Source organism: Aspergillus fijiensis (genome assembly GCF_003184825.1).
Source record: "Aspergillus fijiensis CBS 313.89 unplaced genomic scaffold BO72scaffold_43, whole genome shotgun sequence".
Classification (NCBI taxonomy): domain Eukaryota; kingdom Fungi; phylum Ascomycota; class Eurotiomycetes; order Eurotiales; family Aspergillaceae; genus Aspergillus; species Aspergillus fijiensis.
In genome coordinates this window covers 71,749-98,665 of record NW_024469019.1, presented here as the reverse complement: position 1 = coordinate 98,665, position 26,917 = coordinate 71,749, and the positions used below count along the sequence as shown (strand labels likewise).

The following is a 26,917-nucleotide window of genomic DNA, read 5'->3' as shown; positions in this document are numbered from 1 at the left end:
CTTTTTTTAATTATTTAAAAATATTATAATTTGATTACTGCTAGATCTTATATTTTATTTTTAGGTATTTTTCCGTCTTTACTTATAATTTTATTAAGTTGTTTAATATATTTTCTATTTAAATATTTATTATTATTAACTCCGCTCGAACTATTTTTTAGTTCAATTAAACTGTCTTTTTTTATTTTAGACGAGCCGTCTATTGTTCAAACTATTTTAAAATCTAAGATATATACTTTATTTGATAATTTTTATAATATCTTTAATATTAAGTATAATATTAAATATAGTTTTACTTTTTTTAAGTTTTTTATAAATATCGGTAAGTCTGCTTGTATATATATTTCCCGTACTTAAAAGACTTAATATATTAAAAATACTATAACTAGTAGCTAAGCTGGTTAAACCAGTTCTGCTACTATTAGATTATTTAATAAAGATTTTTTTTAGTATTTTTTTGGTCTAGTAATATGGCTGAAATATATATTATATTTTAAGAAATAATAAAATATCTTAAAACTATTAAAAATTATTTATCTAATAACTGAGACAGTTATTATTTTAATTATAATTATAGTTATAATTATCGAACTTCCAAATATATAAATAACAATTTTTAGAATATATATACTATCTATATTAGAAAAATAAAGCCTAAAGATATTAGTTTTTTTTATTTAAATATAAAAAATAACAACCCCGTTAAATAAATCGGCTATAATATATATTATAAGAATATAAATATATTTCTTAACTATATTAAAAATACTACTAAATTCTGTAGTTAATTAATACTTTAAAATAATCTATAAGTATACTTTTATAGTATTATATTAATATAGTTTATTTCCGGTATAAACAATCTTAAAAAAAATTTTATATTTAAAATATTTTTTAAAATTAGATAAATAAAAATTTTATATAATTGTTTTTATTCCAGCATCTCTGCTGCTATAAATAAACTTAATTATTTTTATTATAAATTTAATAATATATTAAATAAGTCTATTAAATAATTTATTTAAAATATAATCTGCTTTATTTATACCGTCTATATAAAAGATTTCTATAATTAATTAATTTATTTATAGAACTACATAAATTTTTATTTTTATATAACTATTTCTAAACCTACCGAAATTATAATTATTAATATATTTCTATATTTTCTAAATAAGTAGTAGTCCGAATAAAAAGATCTTATTTATTATATAAATAAAAATAAGAATTATTATAGTTATAGTAATTTCTTTTAAGACTTTTATAGCCAGAATAATTCCTGTAATTAAAAACAGTCTTAATTTTATAAATATTAAGATAATTCTAATAATTAAGAATATTAAAATAATACTAATAATTAAAAATAGTATAATAACTATTTGTTTTAGAATAACTAAAAATTATAGTAATTAAAACTATAGTAGTTTTATTATAATTAATAATATCTATATAACTAGTAAGATTAACAGTCTTAATACAGAGCACAGTCAGATTAAATATAAAATATAAATATAATTAACTGTTAACTATAAAATTAACATTAGAATTGTAGATTCTAAAACTAATAAAATTAATAATAAAAAAATTATAGTTAAGTCTGTCCGAATAATTATTAAAATAATTAATTATATTTAAGTAATCGGAATAATTGTTATATATATTACTATAATAAATCCTATATTAGCTGAAGATATTAATAATTTTTTATATAAATAGTCTAACCTCTTTTTTAAATTTAAAAATTTCTAATATTCTTAATATTTATAAAATAAAGTATATTAAGACCAAGTCTACTATAAATCTTAAAAACTATATAATAATATCTATAAAAATAAGTATAAAAAATCCTATAATACTCTATATTATAAAAATATATATACTGTTAATATTAATATTAATAAATATAAAAATATATTTAATTAAAATTCTAGTATATATTTTCCGTCTATTACTATATTTATATTTTTTATTAATTTATTTATTAATTAAAATAATAAGTTTATACTTGTTTTCTATTATAATTATAATATATATTTTTTTTTAAAAAATTAATTATATAAGTATTCTACTATATATAATATTATTTTTATATCTATTATTCTAACTAAATTAACTATTAATAATAATTCTATTATTATATTTAATTAATATAAAAAGAAATTATATACTTCTACAGATAAACTATTATATATTTAAATATTTATAATAATATAAGTTAGTTTAAATATAATAAGTAATTATATTTTTATATATCTTAATACTAACTGTTTTTTTATAATTAGTAATATTAAACTTATTTATACTATTTTTAATATTAAGATTTATGAAATATTAATATCTCTATGTATTAAAAATATTAGTTATTATTATAATTTCTTTAAATATGTTATTTTTAAAATTTATATTTTTAGATTTTAAAATAGTATATTTTATTATTAATATATCTTATTTTTAATTAGAATTTATTTTATAAAAGATTTTTATTTAGATATTCTGATTAATATTAATATAATCAGTTATAAAGATATTATTCTAGACTATAAAAAATAAACTAGTATAATCTATTTTCTAAAAACTTTATTTTTTTAATTAAAATATTTATTTATTTTAATTATATTAAGATTTCTATTTATATTATAAAGTAAGTTGTTATTCTACTATATTTAAAAATATATATATTAATTAAAATTAAACTTATATTTAAAAATATTAATTATATCTTTTAATTTAAGAATTATACCGGTATATATTTATATATATATTTAATAAATATTTTTTTTATTAAAACTATTAATAATTTATCTAAACTAGTTATTATTAGTTGTAAAGCCTGTCTTAATATTTTAATAAATAATAAATATATTACTATATATATTATAAATAATAGTATTATTAAATTTATATATGTTAATCTAAGCTTTTTTTTATTTACTATTTCTAGCTATAAATAATATATTACTAAATTATTTATTTATTTAAATATTCTAATTTATATTTTGTTTACTGATAAACTATCTTTAATTATTTTTGTTTTTATATTTATAAATATTTTAAAGCTGTTTAATATTTTTATATTTTATTTATTTATTAATTTCAAATATTTTTTACTATTAAAAGTTGATTTTAGTAATTTTTTCAAGACTTTTTTTATTTTTTTAAATAGTATAATTATTTATAAAAATAGCTATAAGAAAAAACTTGTAGATTTTATTATATTTTTTAATATTTAGATATATTCTGATAGTTCTAATATCAGAACTGTTAATATATCCGAAGATTAATAGCTATATATTCTAATAAAAAATAAATAATAATTTTATATTTATAAATCCCGCATTTACTATTTATTAGAAAAAGATTATAATATTATTAATAAAATATTTAATTTTTTATATAAAGCTGGTAAGATATTATTTATTAAATTATATATACTAATTATATATTTTATATTTATTATCTAGAAATTAGTTAATAGTATACTTAAAAATTATATTATTATCGATTTGTATACTATAAATAAGAAAATAAAAACTAGATTTATATTTAGTTTTTATTTAGAATAAAATTTTTTATATATTTAAAGAATATTTTTATATTTTTATTTTTAATATTATATATTACTTTTATTAATAGTTTATATATTCTTTTTATTAAAATTGTCTTACTATAGTTACTTACTATAGTTAAGAAATTTTTTATATTATTATTATAAAATTTATTAATTCTGTTTCTTTTATATAATATTAAATAAATCTAATATTAAAACTATTTTATAAATTTTATTATATTTATATTAATAATTCTGCTGTTAGCTTTAAAATATATAAAAATTACTATAAATATTTATCTATAGTTTTTAATATATTAAAAAATATAAATTTAAAATTTAAGCTATTTAAAATATATATTAGTTTTTTATTTATTATTTTTTTTAGTTAAAGAGTTAATATTCTAGGACTTATTATATTCAAAAATAAAATTAAAATTATTTAAAATCTTAAATTTCTGAAGATTTTATTAAATTTTAAGTATTATCTCAGTTTTATCGGATAACTTTATTATTATATTAAGTATTATATATTTAAAACCGCTTTATTTTAAGAATACAAAATATTTTTTTTTGTATATTCCGATTAACTAAAGAATCTGGTATTTTCAAACTATTTGAATACTACTGTTAATATTATATAATAAAAATACTAATAGCAAATCCTATTTTAGAAAAGATTTATATATTTAAAATTTTATAATAAGATTTTACTAGCCCGAAGATATTTATTTATTTTAATTAAAATAAGTAATTATATATTAATCTTAATATTTATTATACTAGTATAAATATTATAATATATTATTTTTATAAATATAAATATAAGAATCTATTAAAACTGCTTTTAAAAATATTTATTTATTTAATTTTATTTTTTAGCTGTTTGTTAACTTCCGCCGAAAAAAACTATTAGTTAATTAAACTAGAAATATTATATTTAATTTAAATTCTCTAAAAATTTTATTATGTAATCTAAACAGCTAACTAGTTTATTATTTTTTATATTAACTATTTAAGTACTATTATTTTATTAAAGTAGATATTTTTTAATATTATTACTCTTAAATATTTAAACTTATATCTAGTTTAAGTAAATTAATATATATAGTAATTTAAAATATATATCTATTACTATTCCGGTATTATTAATATTATAATAAATATTTTATTTTATTTATTCTAAAAAGATATTTAATATACTGCTTCGAAAAAATATAATCTTAAAGATACTCCGGTTAATATATATTCTATTAATATATATATAGCTAAGATTTTTAATATTTTTTTATTTAACTATATCAATTCTATATTTATTATATATTACGTCGAGCTTAATAAAATATTTAAATAATATATTCGCAATAGCTATCTCTTTAATAAATATATATTTAAAATTATTGCTGTTTTTGAAAAAGACCCTAAAACTAATATATTTTATATTCTTAAAAATAGTTTATTTTTTATATTTAAATATATTATTTATAATACTATTATTAATAAATAATTATTCAAGCTTATAAATATATTTATAATTTTCGAAAAATTATAAATATATTTACTGTATTTATTTGCCTTCGAAATTTTCTGTATAATTTATAATAATTACTGTTACTAAAAATTTAATAAATATATTTTGGAACTAAATAATCTTATTTTATATAAAGAATATAAGCTATTCTATTAGTATATTACTTATTATTTTATATATTTTAAAAATAAGATATATTATTACTTGCTATATAGTATTTTTTAACTAATTATTCTAAACAGTCTGTTTAAAACTATTATAATAGATTTTATTGTCGAACTTTCGACCGAATATAAATATAATATTATTTTTATTATAATTAATAAACTTACTAAATATATTAATATTCTAAAAAAATATTTTAAGTAGAAAATAAACTAGTAGAATCTTATTTTTATTAACTATATAAAAAACTATAATTAGAATATTCCGAAATTTTTAATTTTAAATTATAATACTAAATTTAAATTATTTTTTTAAAAAGATTTTTCAATATTCTTAGTTTTATATAGTTATATTTTACTGTATTCTATCTATAAACCGATGATTAATCGAAGCAAATAATTTAAACTATTAAAATAATAATATACTATACTTATATATTTATTAAAACTTAATAGTAGTTTACAGCTGTTCTGTTTAATATTTTAAGTATTAATTTAAGTCTGAATATCTTTATAAAAAAGATATTCTATAAATTAATATTTAGTATAAATCTTTATTAGTCTTAATATTTTATTAAATCTATTTTTAATTATATTAAGCGTTCCCGTATCTCCGGGATTATTTTAGTTAAAAATATATTTAAATATTCTTTTATATAAATCTTTAAATACTTGAAATATCTGTTTGTTTAAGTTATTATTCTGTTTTTCGAAGATATTAATATTAAGAGATTAAAAACTATTTTTTCTTCTTTATTTAAAGATATTAAAATTAAAAAATACCCTAGTTGTTTCTGTAAAAATACTAAGATTATTATTAATAAAAATACTTAAGTTGTTTAAGATTTCTTCTTTTATTTTAACACCGACGAAGCTTTAAAGCTTACTGCTGTTTATATAAAAAAATTTATAACTTCTATTATAAATTTCTTAAATTTAAGCCGGATAATTATATATATTTATATTTCTATAAAAACTATAATATTTTTATTATTTATAAAGTTAGTATTAAATTTAAATTATTATAATAGTATACCGGTTTATTTTATATTATTACTTCTATTAATTATTATATATATAAATTTAATCTTTTCAACTTTTAATATATATATTCTGTTATTTTAATTATTTACTTCGAGCCTGTATTTTCTAGTAAAAATTTATTTAATTATTTTAATTTATATTTTTTAAATATTATAAATAATTACTTTTTGGAACAGTTAGATTATTAGAAAATTACTATAATTCTTAATAAATATATTATTTTATATAGCTGCTACTGTACTTTTATAATATAATATCTTATATATTAAAAAGAATATAGCTTTTAATTTAATAAGTAGATTTATAAAAAGAATATTACTACAGATAAATTAGTTTATAATTATAAATAGTATATTAATATATCTTATTATATTAAATATATTAATCTGTCTAGTATTTATATTAAATAAAGATTTACTATCTTTTATTTTTTTATTTTTTACTTTTTTATCTTTCTATTTTTTTCTTATTTTTTTAATATTTGTTATTATTATCTTTTATAATCCTGTCTATTATATTATATATTTTAGTATTATATTTTTTAACTGTTTATTTTTTTATTTATTTCTATTTATTGACTTTTTAATGTTGCTATATATATAATTCTCGATGTGGGCGTTATTCTTAAAATAGTAGGATCTGTGGTATATTTTATGATTATTAATTCTGCTGTATATTTAGCTTTTATCTTTTATATTATCTTCGGAAATTTTTCGGTTTTCTCAACTTTCTTTCTTCTTGTCTTCTGGAACAATTAATCATATTAATCTTCATCATATCCACGTTTATCGTTCACTGCCATACTTATAAAATTATAAACAGCTATATAAATGTTCTATTAAATCTTATTTAATTTTTTTTAATCTAATAATAATTTATTGAAAGTTAGCTGGCTAATTAATTTTTATTGATACTATATTAATGATATATATTTTAATTTTTTAGCCGACTAATAATAAAAAATTATAATTCATTAAAATATAGCTATTAGTATATAAAAACTGTATAATAAAAAAATAAAATATAGTTAAATTTATAATATAATATATTAAGAAATAGTTATTTAGATAATAATATATAACAGATTATTAATTAAAAAAATTTTATATTGATTTTATAAAATTAATAAATTATTTCAAAAATTCTATAATAGGACTATAATAAATAAAAATCCTAAAATAAAACTAGTTACAAAAGTTTAGTCTTATTCAATGTAAAAACCTATTTTTTATTATTATTTAATAATCTTAAAATCTAATATATAATTTGAAAAATAGAATATAATTAATTATTTGTAGTATATAAATTCTTAAAACTAATAAAATCTTTTTTAATGATTAATAAAGATTATATACAAAACTATTTATTTATATTAGAATTATAGTAATATATTTCTTAAATAAGAAAGTTTTTCAATAAAAATATTAAAGTTATTATATTTGTACAGCTAGTCTGAAACTATAGCTATAAATATATTAAAAGAATAATATTTTTTCTATAAAGAATATTATAATTCAATAGTCCTAGTATTAAACCAATGAAAAAAATAAGCTGTAATAGAGTTATACAGCTTAAAATAGAAACATAAAAAATAAATATTTAGTAAAAAAGCTATAAAAATTACAAACGTTGAACAAACTATGAAACTACAAAAACTATAAAAATTATAAAAATTATAGGAGCTATAGATATTGAAAATATGATATAAAATAATGATAATCTAAGAAAATATTAGACAGATAATTTATGTAAATAATTATAAAAATATAATAAATTTGTATATTTTAATACAAAAATATAGGAAAAATTAATTTAAAAAATATTAAACAGAACTATAAAGCCCGGAAGTATCTTTTTATATAAGTTTAATTCATATCTATGAATCTTTTAATTTATAAAAAAATAGCTGAGAAATTAGCCTGCTATCTAATTCTAAAAAAATCTTTCCGAAATAACTTTTTTTATTACATACCGAAAATTCTAAAAATAAGTCTAAAAATCTAAGAAATAGTTAACTTTCTAAATATTTAAAACCCCCTCAAAATATTAGAAATTACTTAAGTTATTAATTTCTAAAATTAAATGTATAATATCTAACATAATACTAGTAATTTTTATTTTGTTAAATATAATCCGGGTCTAATAATTTATAATTATTAAGTTTAGATTTTTAAATATGAATAATATTAATATATTATATAATTTTATTATATTAATTTTATTATAATTTTAATAACTATTATATATATATCTATATTACAAATATTTTATTATTACTTTATTTATGTATTAGTTTTAAATCTTATAATACTAGAGTCTATTTTTTAAACTAATATAAACTATCTAATATCTATTTTATTTTTTACTTTTTATTATTATATAGACCTAGCATCGGCAGTACTTTTGATTAATATTTTTTTAATTCTTTAAAATTTTAATTATAAAGTATAAAATAAATTATATAATTATATATATTATTCCAAAGAATATAAACAAAATATTTATTTTTTATTATTTTTAAAATTTTAAAAAGTTTTATAAACTTTAAAACTAATTTTCAAATAGTTTTTTTTTTTAATTTATTATTTATAGTAAACAGCTTAATTAAATTTTTTTATTTAAAAATATAAACTATTTTGTTTTTGTCTTAAATAATAGAATATTATAATATTAATTGTAATAAATTAAATAGTTTTTATTTCTTTTTTACCAGGTTTCTTATAGGTTTTTATATAATATATAATTTTTCTAGTTTTTCTAAAGTTAATAATATTTTTATCTTTATCAAATTATCCTCGATCTAAAGCCTAAACATGAAAAATATTTTATTAATATTTTAAAAAAATATTTTCTATAAAAATATTTAAATAATTATTATATATAAACTTTATTTTATTAACCAGATTCATTTAGTAGTTTTAATATTTGATAATAAAGTATTATAAATAATATTTAGTTATTTAATTAGTTTTTTTTATTTAGTTATTAGATTATAAATAAAATATTATTTATAATTATTTTTTGGTTTTGGTTTAATAATAAAAATAAGAAGAAATTAATCAATAAATAAAAAGTTTTTATTTATAATAATATTATTAGATAGGTTATATCTTAATTTAATTTTATAATAAAAAAGCTTAACTAATTTTTTATATAAATTATGTAAAATATAATAAAAAATAGTTTATTTTTACCAAATAGTTTATAATTATAAGAATAGAATCTATTTATTAATCTTAATAATATAATTCTTATGATTCTATAATAAAACTTATAATAATTTTATTTTATAAATATGATAAAATTAGTAGATTTTCTAACTTTTTATAAAAATAATATTTTAATATAGTCTGATACTAATAGATTAAATAACACACTATACAATTTTTTATATTATTTTAAAAATTAATCTAATAAAACTTTCTATAGAAAATTATTAAAATTTATTTTTACTAAAATATTCTATTAATAAATTATTATTATAATATTATTATAATAGTTCTTTATGTAGATCTTCTGTTTTTAATATATAAAGTTTATTTTTAAAATATAATAGTTTATTATAAATAATTTCTTAGTTTTTAAAAAGCTAACCTTTTTTATCTTGATTTTATAATCTTGATTTTACAAAATTTTAATTGATTTTTTTTAAATTTTATATATATTTATAAATCTTTTTATTTTTTTTTTATTTTCTATAACTATAATACTAGCAGTTTTTAAATAGTTTATTATAGAAATTATAGTTTAATTAATTAATTTCATATTAGCTAAAGTTATACACTTACTTAATATTATATAAAAATCAATTTAATATTTTTTTATAAAAAGGTTTAATTATATTTAATTTAGGATTTTCTAAATTTAAATACTATTAAGATAAGTATTAACTATTTATACAATATTTTTATAATATTATTATTATATAAGTTTTTTACTAGTTTGAATAATTTAAATAAAATATTTATAATATTAATTAATTTAGCCGGATTAATATTTATTTTATAGATTCTGTACTAAAAGCTATATTTATTAATTTCTTGAATATATATTAGTATAATAAAAAAATTTATTTATAGATTATTGAGCCAGGTTACTCGCATATTATAAGAGTTTTTGAATAATAAATATAATATTATAATAAATTTATATTATTGAATATATTATATTTTTAATATTTATTTACTAGTTCTTAATATTCTTCTTAGATATTTATTCTAGCTTTTAATAAGTTTAATATTCTTGTTTAGTAATATTTAATAGATTTTTTTACTTACCGGATTTATAGTTTTAATAATATATTGAATAAAAATATTTTAAAAGAGGTGTAAAGTCCTATTAATATACTTACTTTTATATTAAAATATTATAAAATATTATTAAAATCGGTAATTATAAATTTTTCCAAAAAATCTTAGAATATATTATTAATAAGACCTTTTATAAAAATTAGAATGTAAATATTATCAATATATAGAATTATTAATTCTTTATATTTTTTAATAAAAAGATATTTATTGGTTTAAAATATTATTATTTTAATATTAGTAGTACTAGTTAGAAACTTATAATATTAATTTTTAATAGATTATTTTAATCTATAAATAAATAAAAATAATTAATAGACTTTAACATTATTAATTTTTAATCTAGTTAATTAAATTATATAGATTTTTTTATTATTTTAAAAATTTTTATAAAAAGAAATTACTTAATATTATTTTATTTATAGATATAACTAAATATTATTATTATAATAATAAATATTCTTATTATTACTATTTTTATAGTTAAAATAAATATAAGATTATAATTAATTTATAGATTTATAAAAAAACTATAAATATTATAACAGATTTTTAATTTATAGATTTTATTATTTATATTAAGTTTAACTTTAAATATTTCTTAATTTAATATAGTTTTTTTGTCCAGTAGACAATTTTACTAATTTTTATATTTTTTATTTTTAGAATATTAAATTTTTTAATTATTATAATAAGCTAGTAAGATGTCTCTAGTAATCTTACAATTTATTTATATATTATTAATTTAATAATATATTTTTAATTATTATTTTTTTAATTATTTTAATTATAAGATCTTGTTCAATAAAACATAAACTTTAAATTTTTTCGACTTAAAGAGATTTTTTACAAAAAAAATAATTTATTATTATATTTAGAGCCGGAATTATTAAAATAAATAAAACATATTATTGAACTGGTATTATTTATTAGTTAGTATCAATTTTTCGGTATTGCCGATATATAAAACTATTTTAAAATTATTTTTTTATTATTAGTTTTCTTATTAGAATTATTATCTAAAATATATTTATATAAATTTTGAATTAGTAGAATTACTAAAGCCGGTACATAATAATAATTATAATTATTATTTAAAAATCTATATATTTTTAGATTAGTTTTTTTATTAAAATAAATATTTTAAATAATAATAATTTTATTATTTTTAATATTTAAAATTCTGTATTATTATATTAAATTAATATATTTAAAAGAATCAAATAGTTTAGCTGTATAGCTAGATTTTTAAAATCTTATTTCTATTTTAGATTTTTCTTAAAGATTTATTATAATATTGTGGTAATTAAAATCTTATAAAGTCGATAAATTTAAATATATTTTATTATATATTTTTATAGAATTATTATTTTATTATAAATTAATAATAACCTTTTAAAAATATAATTCTTTTCATAATTATTTTTATAGATTTTTAAGATTTTAGTCTTAAAAAACTATATAGATATATAAATTAAAATAATAGAATTAATAAATTTTATCATATTTCAATTATAATTATATAAAATTATAAACTTTTATTTAATATTTCTATAATATATTTAGATAGTAAAATTCTTATTTTCAAATTTAGATATATTGTCGGAATAGAAAGATTTAATTTCAAATAATATATAATCTAATTTTTTAATAAACAGCTTTAATTTAAACATTTTTTTTATATTTCTAAAAGTTTAATATTGATTTCACTATTAACTATATTAATAAAGAATATTTGATATTAAGTAAGTATTAGACTACTTACTTAAAAATATATTAATATAAATATTATTAATATTAAAAAATATATACTAACTATATTATTATAAAAAATTATTTATATATAGTTTTAATAAATTAAAATATTAGCTAACTAATATATTCGGTATATATATTTTGGAATAGTAAGATTTTTTATATTTACATTATTTATTATTTTTAATAGTCTGATATAATTAGTAAGAAAATAATAAGTAAAATACTAATATTCAATAAATAAATTAATATAGATTTTATTCATATTAAAAATACATTTCTAGTACTATGTACTAATATTATAAAAATAATATTTTATAATTTGATTATTGTGTTTAATCAATAATAAATTAAGTAAAGATCTGATAATATATTTCATTATAATTTGTTAAACAAAAAGGTTAGTAATATTATTAATAGTAACTTTTATATTAATAGTTTTATGAGTAAAATATAAAATATATTAATTTTCAATAATATTTTTTAATTAATAATTTTTTTGTTTTTAGCTTTAGTAATTACTATTTTATCAATATAAAAAGATAACAATACTAAATTTTATAAGATATATAGTACTAAGTAAATTAATCTTAATATTTAAAATTAAATTATATTATTTAATTTGATTATTTAAAATTTTTTAAAGTTATATATTTACTTTAACTTTATATTATTAGTATTATTTAAATATATAATCTTATTTAGAACAGTCTTAATTTTTATTTATATAATTTTATAATTTTATATATAAAACTATTTTTATGTTTAATAAAATATTTAGTTAATTTAAAATCAATAATCTAATTATTTATATATTTAATATAGATTATAATAATATTATCATTAGTAATACTAAAAGACTTTTATCTTTTATAAAATCTTATTATTAAAAATATTAATAAAATAAAAGTCTGCTTACTTTAAGTAATATTTATATAAATATTTTTTAAAATTTTAAATAGTTATAATTTTAAGTATAGTTTCTAGTAGCTAGACTTTTTATATTTAAGTTTTTCATAATAATAAAAAACCTAATTTTTATAAATTTTCTATAAAACTTTCCTAAAATTATAATTTTTAAATTAATTATTTTTATTCTGTTTGTTTATAGACTTGAAATTATTTAATTCTTAGTATTTAAATATTTTTATAAAATTAGAATTATTAAAATTAAACTAGACTTATATTTTTTTATTATTAAGATCTAAATAATTTAGTTTTAAATCATATTTTCTTTCTTATATTGAGAGTTAAGATCAAAAATTAAAAAATTAACTATTATCTATTAAAATTATAAAAAAAAACTAAATATAAATATTATTACTAAATTTGATATCATTAATAAAATTATATTAAAACTTATTTAATATATTAGATATTTTTATAATATATGTATTAATATTTTTATAGTTATTATACTGTAGTAATATAATAGTTTAAAATTTTTTGAAAACTATATATTAAAAATAATATTAAAATATTTTTTAATTCATTTAAGTTTTTTTATATTATTAAAATTAATAATATTATATTAAATCTTTATAAATAATATTATAATATTATATAATACCTACTGTTATAATAGTTTATATTTACTATTATAGTAGTCTACTCCAGGGTTAATATAGATTTATTAAATTTTTAATTTAGATATTTATATTATTATATTATTTATTTTTTATATAATATATTATTCTAAAATCGTTTAAAAAAGATTTTTTAAAAATTATTTTTAAAATTAATAAAAAATTATTTTTAACTATTTTACTTATCTTGGTTAACCAGTATATCTACTATATTAAATAATTTTAATAATTTCTAATTTTTTTTACTTTTAATAACTTAAAAAAAGTAATATATTAGGTAATAAATTTTTATTAAAATTATTTTAAAATATTTTATTTCTAAATTATATTATTTAATCTAAATAGATATTTAAGAAATATAAACTATTATTTGTTAATTAAAATAGTTAAAATAATTAAAAAAAATAGATTTAAATATTATAAATAGAATATAAAAATATTCAATTTTTAATAAAATTATGATAATATTATATTAGTTTAACTTTATTTTTTGAAGATAAAAAAAGAAATTAAATTTAAAAAATCCTTATTTTTTTAGTTTAATTTATAATAGAAAATAAAGTAGATATATAATTTATTATATTTTTAAAAAAACTTCTTAAAAATATTATATAAAAATTCAAAAAATTCTAATTATAATTAGTTATTTAGGTTTTATTTTTCAGCAAAAATAGTATTATTATATTAATAAAAAATTTCTAAAAACCACTAGAATATAAAAAATTATAGAATTATTTTGTTTAATAAATTTTTTTTATTTAAAATATAATTATTTTATAATCTAATATTATAAAGCAGCTTAATAAATCTATTAATAAAATAATTAAAATCTAAAAAAGTTTTATTTTTATTTAGATATTTTAAAATATTATTTTAAAGCTAAATAAGATAATAAATATATATTAATTTTTTTAAAAACTAGTATTAAAATTTAATTAATATATTTATAAATATATATTATAACTATTAGATTTTAAAAAAAAATAGTATTTATTATTATCTATTATTAGAATATATTAAATTAAAAAAATAAGATTTAAAATATAAAAAAACTATTTAAATAAAAATTTTAAAAATCTAGATTTTTATAATTCAATAATAAGTTTTTTTTATTAAAATTTTTTAAAATAAAAAACTTTTTATTATTATAAATATAATAATGAATATTATTTAGCTAACTAATATTTTTATAAAAATAAGAAAATTAAACTAAAACTAATAAAAATAATAATAGTTAAAAATCTTAATATTTTTAATAAACTAGTCTAAAATAAAAACTATTATTTATTTTAATATATTTATTTATTTTAGAAATATTTTTAAATTTTATATAAATTTAGATTTATATACTAAAATTAATTTATTTAATAATTTTATTTAAATATAATGTATCTTATGATCTTATTGATTATTATAATTAATTATTTTATTATAAATATTCATAGTATATGAAGAATCTTTATTATTATTATTAATTTAAGAAAAATATATAATTATTTTCAAAAATTATATAATTATTAATTATAATTTAGATTTTCTAAAAAACTTTATTTTTCTTTTAATAATTATTTTAAAAAATTTATATATTTATTTATTCATATAAAATTAATAATAGTAATAAAAAATTTAAATATTAAAAGTTTTATTTTATAAATTTATAAATATTTATTCAAAACTTATTTATATTTATATTATAATTAAATTTTTAAAAAATATCTAGTTTTTAAAAAATAAAGTTTTTTTAAATTATTTATAAATTAAATTTAATAAAATTATATTATTTTTTAAACTTTGTAATTTTATAAATATATTTTTTTCTAGTTATTTTTAATATTTTTTATAGATTCTCAGACTAAACTATTAATCTAACAAATAATAAATTTTTATTATATAGATTTATTTATTTTTTATTTTAAATTGAGTTCTCTTTATTATTATATTAATAGAAATATTTAATTAAAATAAGTTTAGTTTTTTAAAAATCCCATAAAAATCTTTATTTTTTTATAATAAAAAGATAAAGACTTTTAATAATATATAGATTAGAAAAGACTTAATAAAATTTTATTAAAAATTATTATTTTTTATTTTTATTTTTAAAAATTCGAAATAAAATTATAAAAAATAAATATTTTTTAAAACTAGATATTTAAAATATATATTATTAAATTTATATTAAATAGAAAAATAAATAAACAACAGCTTTTTAAATTTATTATAAATATTTTAAATTTTTAATAATATGTTTTAAATTAACTAATACTTTGGTTATATTTTAAAATTATATTTATTTAATGTTTCATAAAAGATCAGATATTTTTTATATTACTTATTTAAATGATATTCTTATTTTTTTTAAAGAATTATATTTTTATATTTTTTATTTGTTTGAGTATTAGAATATTTATAAAAAACAGATTTTTATTTTGAATTATTAAAATATATTTTTTATTAAAATTATATTAAATTTTTTAAAATATATTACATTTTTATATAGTATATTAATAAAATTTTAATACATATTCAATATTTTTTATAACCAATATTAACTATATATTATAAAATTTAAATATTCTTATAGTTTTATAATTTTTATTAATATCTTCTTAAAAATTATTTTTTAATTATATTATTACTAACTTTTTTGGAAAAATATTTCAAATAAAAAAAATTTTAAAAAAGTAATATTAATTAAATAAAAAATAATAATATTCTAATAATTTTTTTCATAATTTTTAAAACTATATTTTTATTTCGATATTTTAATTTTTAATAAAAATCCGCATAGAAATAAATATTTTTTAATAAAATATAATAAAAATATTATTTTAGCTAGATAATTATAAAATATATTATTTTATTATTTTCTAATTAAAAAAATTTAATAATATTAAAACTTTTTATTTAATTCTAGATTAAAAGCTTTTTATTATTATTTATTTATATAAATATTAGTATTAATATTTTAAAAGACTATTATATATTATTAAAATTTTTATATTAAATAAAACTTTTAAATTTTTATAAAACAGCCGAAGCTAAATTATTATTATATTTAATAATATATGTATTTTAATTATTATAATTTTATTATTTAATATTAGTCTGGTAGATATAATTTTAGTAATCTATTATTGAAGATAAAAAACATTTAAAAGTTTTATTTATTATAAAATTTTAAAGTTTATATAATATTAAATAACTAGTGAATTTTTAATAAAATCCTAATTTAAATATAATACACATTTTTATAAAAAAAAACAGTACAAATCCTCATTGCTTACACATGGAAGGGATCACCAAGCAAATATAAGATTAAAGGGCTGATAAATATTCCTTATATACTGTTAATGTAATTTCAGGAAGTTGAAATATGTGTTATAATATTTAGTACTCTATCGGTAGTATACAGACCATGCAAACCACAATAGGAGCAAGTACAAGAATAAGAATATAAATTAAGAAATGAATCTACCCAGATGCAGAGATAAACAGTTGCTGTATGTAAGTGCTTCTTCAGGTATATCTGATTAATCTTATATGGGAGGAGGGCGACAAACATACAGACAGCCACTGCATCTTTACTTGGGGCCAGATGAGAGTCAGTGCGCACACACAAGAGGTGCCATCTATCAATTTCCAAGTTGCACATAGTTAGCAGGAAATAGCCCCGTTTTGCCATCATAGTGGCCGAACCACCAGTCATCATCCGGAAACTCCTAGAGGAGACACCTTCAAGTCAGCTATGAACACCCAATAGACGAACCAGACATTAAATTCGCAAGTTCGGTGAAAATTATTCTGCGAAAAGTGGTCGGCGCGATCTAGAAACGAGTGCCCAGACTTACAATATGTGTTATCTCAGCGCCCTCAGGGAAGCTCAGTTCATTGTCCTCCGCGGCCTCATAGTCGTATAATGCGACTGCAATAGGTTCTGGTTCAGGGGCGATGGTAGATGGTGCAGCTTCAACATTGGACAAGGACGGAGCTCTTTCATCGACCAGAGGAGTTTGCCTATCCGCCAAATCGTGGCTCTGCGAAGGGTTTGTGACAATCTCTACATAGTTGCTGGGAAACAGACCTCTGTCACCTTGGACATTGGACCCCAGCCACCAATCCTTGTCGACCATTTCGACGTTGCTCACGAACTCGCCTTCCTTAAGTTCAACCTCATTGTCCTCTGCTTTCTCGTAGTCATAAAGCACTACCGCCTGGATAGACGTATGCTGAACGTCCTCATTTACAGTAGCTTCAGCTGTTGCACGCCCAATATCGTGCGCGTCATCTTCCAAGTCATCTTCCTTTGGCAACGCCTGCTGCAAGCTTTCAGTAGGTAGTGCAGGAGGCGGTGACTGCTGTTCACTCTGAACATCCGTCAGTCCCTTACCAACAGGAGCAGCCACACGTATGGGTGAAAGTTCACGCTCTGTCATTGAAGGTGTAGGAGGAGTAGGAGACCGAGGCTGCTGGGGAGGCGTAGGAAGCGAATCAAAGCCTTCAGGCTGATGAGATCCTTCTGAATCAGTCGCCGGTATAGTTGTCGGAAGTTCTGGCACAGGCATGGCGCGGCTAGTCGCCGGACCCAATTCCTTCTCATGTTTCAAGCTCTCATACTTGTCGTGACTTATGTGGCCAGGATCAACATCTGTGCTTTCCTGTACAGACTGCGTGTCTAAGCCAGGATCTGATTTCTCTGTACGTAGAGGAAGTTCGGAAGATTGTGGTATATCGCGAGATTGGGCAACATGTACCGGGTGCTTGGAGGAGTTGCCCTGCAGTGACTCAACATCAGTGTGGATTGGTGTATTTATCTCCGCATCGGGTGAGTCGGATGGCGTTGAGTGAAAAGCTGAACCACGTTCCCTAGCCTTGCGCTCTGACCAGAGCTGTGCGGGCGTCTTTCCCCCTTCATCCGCAAATGTACGACTCGCACTGCCCACTAACGGTGCCGTAGCCTGAGATGTTTGGGTAGGCAAGGGGGGCTTCGTTCCGACGAATGTGGCATTTGAAGCGATATTCTTTGCAACTTTCGGTTTTGGTAAGCTTGTCAGACGTTCATATTGGCTTGCAACAGGAGATGCATTGGACGGCTTAAAGGACCCAGTCATTTTCGGTAAAGGCCTTGGCTCGACAGAGGTTGGCTCGTTGACTGGATCAGTGATCCCACCCTGTGCTTTAGCCCGGATAGCAGCGATATCGACCTTCCCAACTGGCTGATATGCCCCTTTCACAGGCTCAGGACGATCGTCAGCCAGATTGCCTGCTTCACGTGCTTGTCTTCTTATGGCAGCAATGTCGACCTTCCCGATAGGCTTGTAGCCCCCTTTGACAATTTCGTCACGGTCCTCGGTGTCTCGGGAAACCGCGAAGCCAGAATCAGACTGCCCACCGGCTTTGAGCTCTTGAATGTTCACCTTGGTGGGCCTGTAAGCTGACTGGACTTTTTGAAGACCAGTCCTCGTAACTGGGGGCGCGTCAGGACCCCAGCCATCATCCCCACTCATTGTCGCAGCCACTCGTGATGCAACAACTGCTGGATTGTTCGCAGCAGTGCCACCGGTCCGTGTGGGGTTAAAGACAGGTTTAGTTGATACCGGGGGCTTTGCAGTAGATGTAGGCCGATCTGGCCCAGGGGTATACTTCGCTCCGGACGCATCCCCCACTTTCTGTATTATACCCTCCGCGGTCAGGTCCTGATCAGAACGAGCGGTTATTTGCACGTGATAACCCTATGATGTATCAGAATGGGACACGGGGTATGCATATCGGGCATAGCGCAAACTGACATGCAGGAATTTGGAAACAGCGGCGAGATGACTGGTGAAATATCCCTTAGTACGCTCAGGTACGCCCTCCCCACACCAGGCAATAAGCACATTCTTAGGGAGCCCCGAGTTTGGATCGAGAATCTTTACGAAAGCAAACTGAATTTTGCCCTCAGAGAACTCTTCAATCAGATCCACCAGCTCGCCAGCTTTAAAAACAAGGGTTAACGAAGTTAAATTCGAAAGACCAGGGGGTAATTGACAGACCTCCGGTATTTTGAACCTTCAAGACACTTTCCTTATTGCCAGAGTCTTGCTGGAAGGCATTGATAAGAGGTGTCGAAACGGAGAAGACAACCCATTGTCCGTGAGTAGGAGAGTTCGAACCGGGCAGAGCCGAGTCGACCACGGCCTGGTAGCTCTTTGCTATTGAAGGCCCGTTGGTGGACAAGTTAAGAGTAGCCATATCTGCTGGGATCAAATATCTGGAGCACGAGCACAGATTGTGACAGGAAAACTAGAGTGAAGCTGTTAGATGAGGTTGAGTGGCAGAACTGGATGAAAGTCATTGTTCAGATTTGTAGGAGAAGGGATTCAGGGGATTGTTCCTTATTTTATTTATAGAAGGAGCAAATGAGGCAGGGCTTGACTTACTGTTGATGTTAGTGTTGCGGATGTTTGGGGTTTCTGCCTAGAGGATATGTGTTAATTGTTTTCATGGGCTAGTACAGAAGACGGGGTAACCACCAGCAAGTGGGTGCAGTACGTCACAGCTTACTCCTTTATTAGACTACTTAGAACCTAAATGAGGCGGTGCGCACTCACCCGCCACGATGGTACTAACCACCATTGGTAAGTTGCACATTGAAAAGGCGGAGGAATAAGACTATTTATTTATTATTCTTATTGGGTCTTCTTTTAAAGTCATACTAAGTACAGTCTAGAACTAAAATATGACTTTTGGTTGAAACCTCTGTACCAGTATATCAGAAAAGAGCTCCCTATTCACAGGGTCACTTACATGGTAATCTTGGACTGATAAACACCATATAGCAAAATAACAACAACAAGTATATGTATCAAAGACACTGTTTACAAGTACCTGCCTTGATACCGAGTAGTTTTCTTTGTATGTGCCAAAGCTATAACAATGGCATACCTTACTGATTACTTGTCGGCTAATCCCACGGGTGTCTGCTTAATAATAATTAGGTACTGATTTACGTACTGAGCAGGTGCGGTGAGCACTTTCGGGCTGGCTATAAATTTTTGGTTCTTGGATGCCCATTCCAATTGGAGAGTATTTCACTAATCGGGCAACTTGATTACAGCCAGTTCTATAAGATTGTAGCAGCATAACTGTGTACAACAACAAAGTGGGCTACAAGATCGAGAATGACTTCTCCAAGTTCAGATAAAGCTGCCAGGCCCATTTCTAATGCCAACGCACCTCTAGGTCCATCAAACGAGGAGACTTTGTCTCACGTTCTTGGGACAGGCTCTGGCTTTCCCCTCCATGTTACTGCCAATGCTGGGTTAAATAATCCAGACCTTACAGAGTCCGCACCACAAACACCCGAAGATGTTCTTCCAAGGGACATACAACTCAAGACGCCAACATATGACTACGCCTTCGAGAAGTCCATGAGCCATACTGAAGCCAAGCTTTTTTACCAGCACCATCAGCTCGCCACTCGAAACGTTGGCGACGGCGATCAACTCTCCAAGGGAGCTGCACCAACTACTACCTGTGTACCGACTCCTCTGACCCAAAGGGATCTTGTTGACACGGCAAATATTCCCAGAGATGCCATGCAATCTACGATTCCCGCGATAGCAAAACAGCCATCGCCTATTGTTCGGCAAACAGCTTCAAACACAGACACTACCGAAATACCTTTCGGTAGCCCAGAAAATGAGGACTCAGAAAAGCAGAGAGCTTCCGAAGCACCTTCTATTTTTCAGTCTTTCAGCGAGCAGCACACCTTGTCAGGAACAAGCAGTCTAGGAAATCCGGGAGATGGGCTCGGCGCAGTCCAAGGCATCATGCATATTTCGCCAGGCGCCAATGTGATAGCCTCAGATTTGGATGTCATTTGTCGTAAAATCAAGAGCCTGCTTGATCGAAGGGCCAGATATATGCATCTATCGTTGCAAGGGCCTGAAAACAATCCAAAGGATGGCCCGGATTGGCAAATCTACCCTCCACCCCCAGAACCGGCCTGGGATGATGACAAGGACCTTGGGAAGATTCACGATCGGCCACGTGCTGACCACAAAAGAAGAAAGATGGGTGAAGATGTGGGCGAGGATTTTGATATGGCTGACTGCCTGCCCCTTCCTGGAAAATCTGACTGGGTCTTCGAGTTGGACGAGAATAGTGTATATCAGGTTTATGAGGGCGATTCTGCCCGGCATTCGCGACGACCAGTGGTCAAAATCCCTTCCTTAAGAGATTTCTACATGGACCTTGATGCAGTCACTGATATATCGACGGACGGACCTGCGAAAAGCTTTGCTTTCAAACGACTCTCCTACCTAGAAGGGAAGTTTCAACTGTATACACTTCTAAATGAGTACCAAGAAATCGCCGACAGCAAGAAAGTGCCTCATAGGGATTTCTATAATGTTCGAAAAGTCGATACACATGTGCACCACTCCGCATGCATGAATCAGAAGCATCTCCTTCGTTTCATCAAGAGCAAGATGAAAAAGTCCCCAGATGAGGTTGTATTGTTCAGGGACGGGAAGCATTTGACACTAAGGGAAGTATTTGAAAGCATTAATCTCACAGCTTATGACCTCAGCATTGACACTCTGGACATGCACGTACGTAGGAAACTCACTTTGCCATGATTTTTGCTCCACCGCTAACATCTCCATTAGGCACATACCGATTCATTCCACCGGTTCGACAAATTCAACCTCAAATACAATCCTGTGGGCGAATCTCGCTTACGCGAAATCTTCTTGAAGACGGACAATTTCATCAAAGGACGCTATTTAGCTGAAATAACGAAAGAAGTGATCTCCGATCTAGAATCAAGCAAGTATCAGATGGTGGAGTGGCGCATCTCTATATACGGGAGATCAATCGAAGAATGGGACAAGCTCGCTGCTTGGGTCGTGGATAACAAATTATTTTCCCCCAATGTTCGCTGGCTAATACAAGTCCCTCGTCTCTACGACGTCTATAAATCAAGTGGAATGATGCAAAATTTTGAGCAGGTCATAACGAATGTCTTCAAGCCGCTATTCGAAGTTACCAAGGACCCAGCTTCGCACCCTAAACTGCATATCTTCCTCCAGCGGGTTGTTGGATTCGATAGTGTCGATGACGAAAGTAAGGCCGAGCGACGACTATATCGAAAGTATCCCATCCCGAGAGAGTGGAACACGAAGCAGAATCCACCATACAGCTACTGGATTTACTTTATGTTCGCCAACATCGCGTCTCTGAATACTTGGCGCAAGCGGCTTGGTTATAATACATTCGTGTTAAGGCCACACTGTGGTGAAGCGGGTGATCCGGATCATCTTGCTGTCGGATTTCTCTGCTGCCATAGTATTAGCCATGGAATACTATTGAGGAAAGTCCCTCTGCTTCAGTATCTCTTCTACCTTGATCAGATAGGGATCGCGATGTCACCTCTCAGTAACAACGCACTGTTTCTCACATACGATAAGAATCCATGCGCCAATTTCTTCAAAAGGGGACTCAATGTCTCCTTGTCTACTGATGACCCCTTGCAGTTTGCTTTCACCAAAGAACCACTGATCGAAGAATACTCAGTAGCCGCGCAGATATATAAATTCAGTGCTGTCGATATGTGCGAGCTTGCGAAAAATTCCGTCGAGCAAAGTGGTTTCGAACTGTCTTTGAAGAAGAGATGGCTCGGCAGCAACTGCTACGCGCCAGGGGTCGTGGGAAACAATGTCGCCAAGAGCAATGTTCCTGACATTCGGGAACAATTTAGGCATGAAACATTGCTTGGAGAACTTGCACTGTAGGTTTGAATCTTGTGGCTCATTCCTCGCCATCTTCTATACATGAATTTCCACCGACTCTTTCTAGAATCGATCGATATTGCGCCAGATTGGCCGATGAAGCAACGCCTAGATCAAGCCTCGTGCCTCCGGTCAAACTTACTGAAAGTGACATTGGTCCAGCACAAGGTAAATTATATTTTCAACGAACGAAAGTATGGTAGCATGTTAACACCTCCTTATAGACACGGCCCAATGAAGAACAACAAGCAAGTTGCCGACAATGGTCATTCTACGCTACCGCATGGCTCGGCAATCATGCTTTCCAGACAACAAACTTCCACTTCAAACCAAAAAGACGTTCGGGGGCCATTCGCGGACGGAAAATAAGTTCTGCATGAACGTGTCGCATCAAAGCCCTCGCTCATGCAAGGCACGGTCTGATAGGCTACATGGGAACCACCAATAGAGCTCCGGCCCTACCTTCAAAATATAAAAAAAAATTTCTTCTACCCATCTTTTGCATGTGTATGAAGCTTTAAGTAAATGCGTGTCACGAACCCCTTCAATGCGGCGCAAACTGAACAAGGTGCCACACAACCAACCATAGTCGGGAGATCAGCCTAAGCTCAGTTCGTGTCCCGTTACCTAAGCGGAAGGCTCAGGTCTGTGTCGTGCGTACCGGGTCAGCGGGCCCTAGTATAAAGATGCTGCATTGCTTCAAACAGCCCAACTTCCTTTGCGTTCACATACGCCCCATGCTCCATGTTCTCCATCCATGTCCTTAAATCCGACACGATGCCGCTCGCGTGCCCAATCGAATATGTACAGTTGTAGAGCCTTCCAGCGCATGCAGGCACGTGTTGAGATGTCGTCCCCTATCGAAGGACTGTCGGAAACACCGACATGGCCCCTTGCATCTGTGTTCAGATCATCTTGTCTCAAATCTGCCACCGATATACCAGAGATCCTGCTGAGTTCGTGGTCAAAATATCGGGCAACACAGGGATAACCAAGCGAAAGATAATTGTATATCTGAGTAACCAAACCGTCTTGCAATTCCGTTTCGAGAGACTCATCACGGAAGTCTTCTTGTATTTTATAGTGGGGCGTAGGCAGGAGTAACTGGTTATTCTCCGTTGGGCGATTTACATCGGTCGGCTGAAGGGTGGAAGATGTGTATGTCTGTGCAGTTGGGTCTGCAATTGAACACCGCGGTGATTGTATTTCTTGCGGACTTGAAGTTTTGCAAGTGCCTTCCCAAAGACCGCCGTTGTTAGACCTATTGTTGGCATGAGGACTTCCATACCAAAGTCCAGAAAAAACACAAAGTCTATTGCGTGTGACGTTGTGTTGAATATTGCTACCCTCGCATACTGTTGACTCTGGAGACAGGCTTTGGGGGAAGATAAGATCCTCTCCGAGCATCGGCGGGGTAGCATTGCTCCTGGTTGGTTCAAGATCACGACCCCGAACTCGATTATCATGGTGTCTCGCTGGCCTCCTGAATCCAAGCGAGGTAACATCAGTCGGTGATATGAATGGTGACCCTCTGGTTCGAGCCATTGCACGATCACTCATCTCGGCTTCTTCTTTATGTCTGCGCATGTAGTCTAGCTCCCATGAAAGATCGGCAGATGATGTTCGTCGATAGGTGTATTGAGGTGGGATTCCCACGTGAGAGCTTGCACGTTCATTATTCAGGAACTCTTCCTCTTCTCGATCAATAGCAAAGTGATCGACGGGCTGATGATCTTGTTCGTTTGGAAAAGCTGCTAGGGCTTGTTCTTTAAGCTGTTTCTCTACTGTGATAGCTGCGATGGCGGAAAGGTATTCTGTATTTTCGTCCTCGGAGCTCCCTCGGGTTTTAATATCGGCAGAGTTGTCTTTCTCCATTCTATCAGGCGATGCAGGTGCCGACGGATTATCAGACGTATCAGATGTCTCGCTACAACTAGAAGGAATTGCAGGAAGGTCAGGGATCCGGAACGAGTGCCTCCTCGTCTGTTGCCGCCGGCACAAGTTCATGTACGAGAAACAAGATTCATGGGCCACGTGCCTGTGATTATGTGCATCATTGCCGACCGCGGTGACAAGGGTTGGAATCTCTCCCAGTACCAATGAGTTGCTCCTTTCTTGAATGATTGTATGAGAGGTTTTCATTCGACGGAAAGAGCGTGTGCCTGTTTCCATGAGCTGTGGTGCGAATCTTCTAGGCCCTATATGTTTCGCGTCGTCGAATTCACTGGGTTTTATTTCAGTAGGCCCAATTGAGGAGTGCCTGCCGACCCTAGCCGTAACTTCTAATCTTTGTTCGCTTGGTTTGTGTGAATCCGCTTCTGGTTCGATTCCTGCGCACCTTGGCATTTGCATAGCATCAATGGGTTCGGCATCTTGTCCTTCTGTGTTATCATAGAGTACCATAGGGTCCTCCCTGGATTCAGCTCCATGTACTGACCATCTGAGCGCCTGCGGCCATCTAGTTGGGCTTGTGTAGCTTGGCTTTTTGTTCGAACTTCCTTAGAGCTGCGTGATGAGGTTTCGACAAGCTCGGGTTGGAATTTCCTGGGTTTTCTCTGAGACGCCAAGGTTTGCTGAGGCATGGTCACAGCGTTGTTGGAAACCGCTGGTCGAGATAGCGTAGAATCGTTGAAGGTCATGGAATCATGGGTCCTTATGCCTTCGAATGCAGGAGGTACCTCGTAGTCATATTAGTGTGGTCAAGGACATATCGAACGTGGAGTAGTACTTTAGTGGTTAGGCTTAATCAAGTCTATAATATTGCCGTCGATGAGAAATTAATGGAAGTTGAGTATGAGATAATCCAGGGCGTTGGAGATACTAGGTGTGCGGACATATAAGAAAAGGTTCACTCCATGGCCTTGCTTCCCCACATCTTGGGTAGATATTCAGGTAGCGCATTGGGGCAGATAAATAATAGATACAGCACAAGTACGGCAAGCTACTCGTGCCAATTTGCAATAACCCCATTTTCTATAGTATTTCTATAGTATCATAGTCTTACTGTCTAACAAACTGTTTTTTCTTCTAAATGATCTAATATAAAATTTGTATATAAGATTTCTTGATAAAGAATCTTAATATAATAATATCTTTACTTTAAAATAATCTAAGATTCTAATAGCCCTAATAATCCTAATACAACTTATAGTTATATGACTTTACTGAGACCAAGCAGGCTTTAAAAAGCTAATATGGTATTATTAGTAG

The 26,917-nt window shown here is 24.5% G+C and overlaps 3 protein-coding genes across 3 annotated transcripts; 1 reads left to right on the top strand and 2 right to left on the bottom strand.

Annotated features, from left to right (window-relative positions):
- Positions 1-17,295: 17,295 nt before the first annotated feature.
- On the bottom strand, positions 17,296-20,438 carry BO72DRAFT_529723 (putative actin binding protein). The gene is made up of 5 exons (XM_040950254.1): positions 20,354-20,438; positions 19,967-20,216; positions 19,721-19,908; positions 17,783-19,663; positions 17,296-17,653 (listed from the first exon to the last, which is right to left on the bottom strand). The coding sequence occupies exons 2-5, from the start codon at positions 20,163-20,165 to the stop codon at positions 17,567-17,569; spliced, it is 2,355 nt and encodes a 784-aa protein (XP_040798931.1). The 5' UTR covers positions 20,166-20,216; positions 20,354-20,438; the 3' UTR covers positions 17,296-17,566.
- Positions 20,439-20,981: 543 nt separating this feature from the next.
- On the top strand, positions 20,982-24,202 carry BO72DRAFT_450199 (AMP deaminase). The gene is made up of 4 exons (XM_040945196.1): positions 20,982-22,528; positions 22,586-23,706; positions 23,775-23,875; positions 23,932-24,202. Exons 1-4 carry the CDS (start codon positions 21,095-21,097, stop codon positions 23,943-23,945), a joined length of 2,670 nt encoding a protein of 889 aa, XP_040798930.1. The 5' UTR covers positions 20,982-21,094; the 3' UTR covers positions 23,946-24,202.
- A 204-nt stretch (positions 24,203-24,406) lies between these two features.
- On the bottom strand, positions 24,407-26,576 carry BO72DRAFT_434081 (uncharacterized protein; the record flags this gene model as incomplete). The annotated part of the gene is made up of 3 exons (XM_040943225.1): positions 26,436-26,576; positions 26,145-26,385; positions 24,407-26,079 (listed from the first exon to the last, which is right to left on the bottom strand). The coding sequence occupies exons 2-3, from the start codon at positions 26,344-26,346 to the stop codon at positions 24,407-24,409; spliced, it is 1,875 nt and encodes a 624-aa protein (XP_040798929.1). The 5' UTR covers positions 26,347-26,385; positions 26,436-26,576.
- Positions 26,577-26,917: the final 341 nt, after the last annotated feature.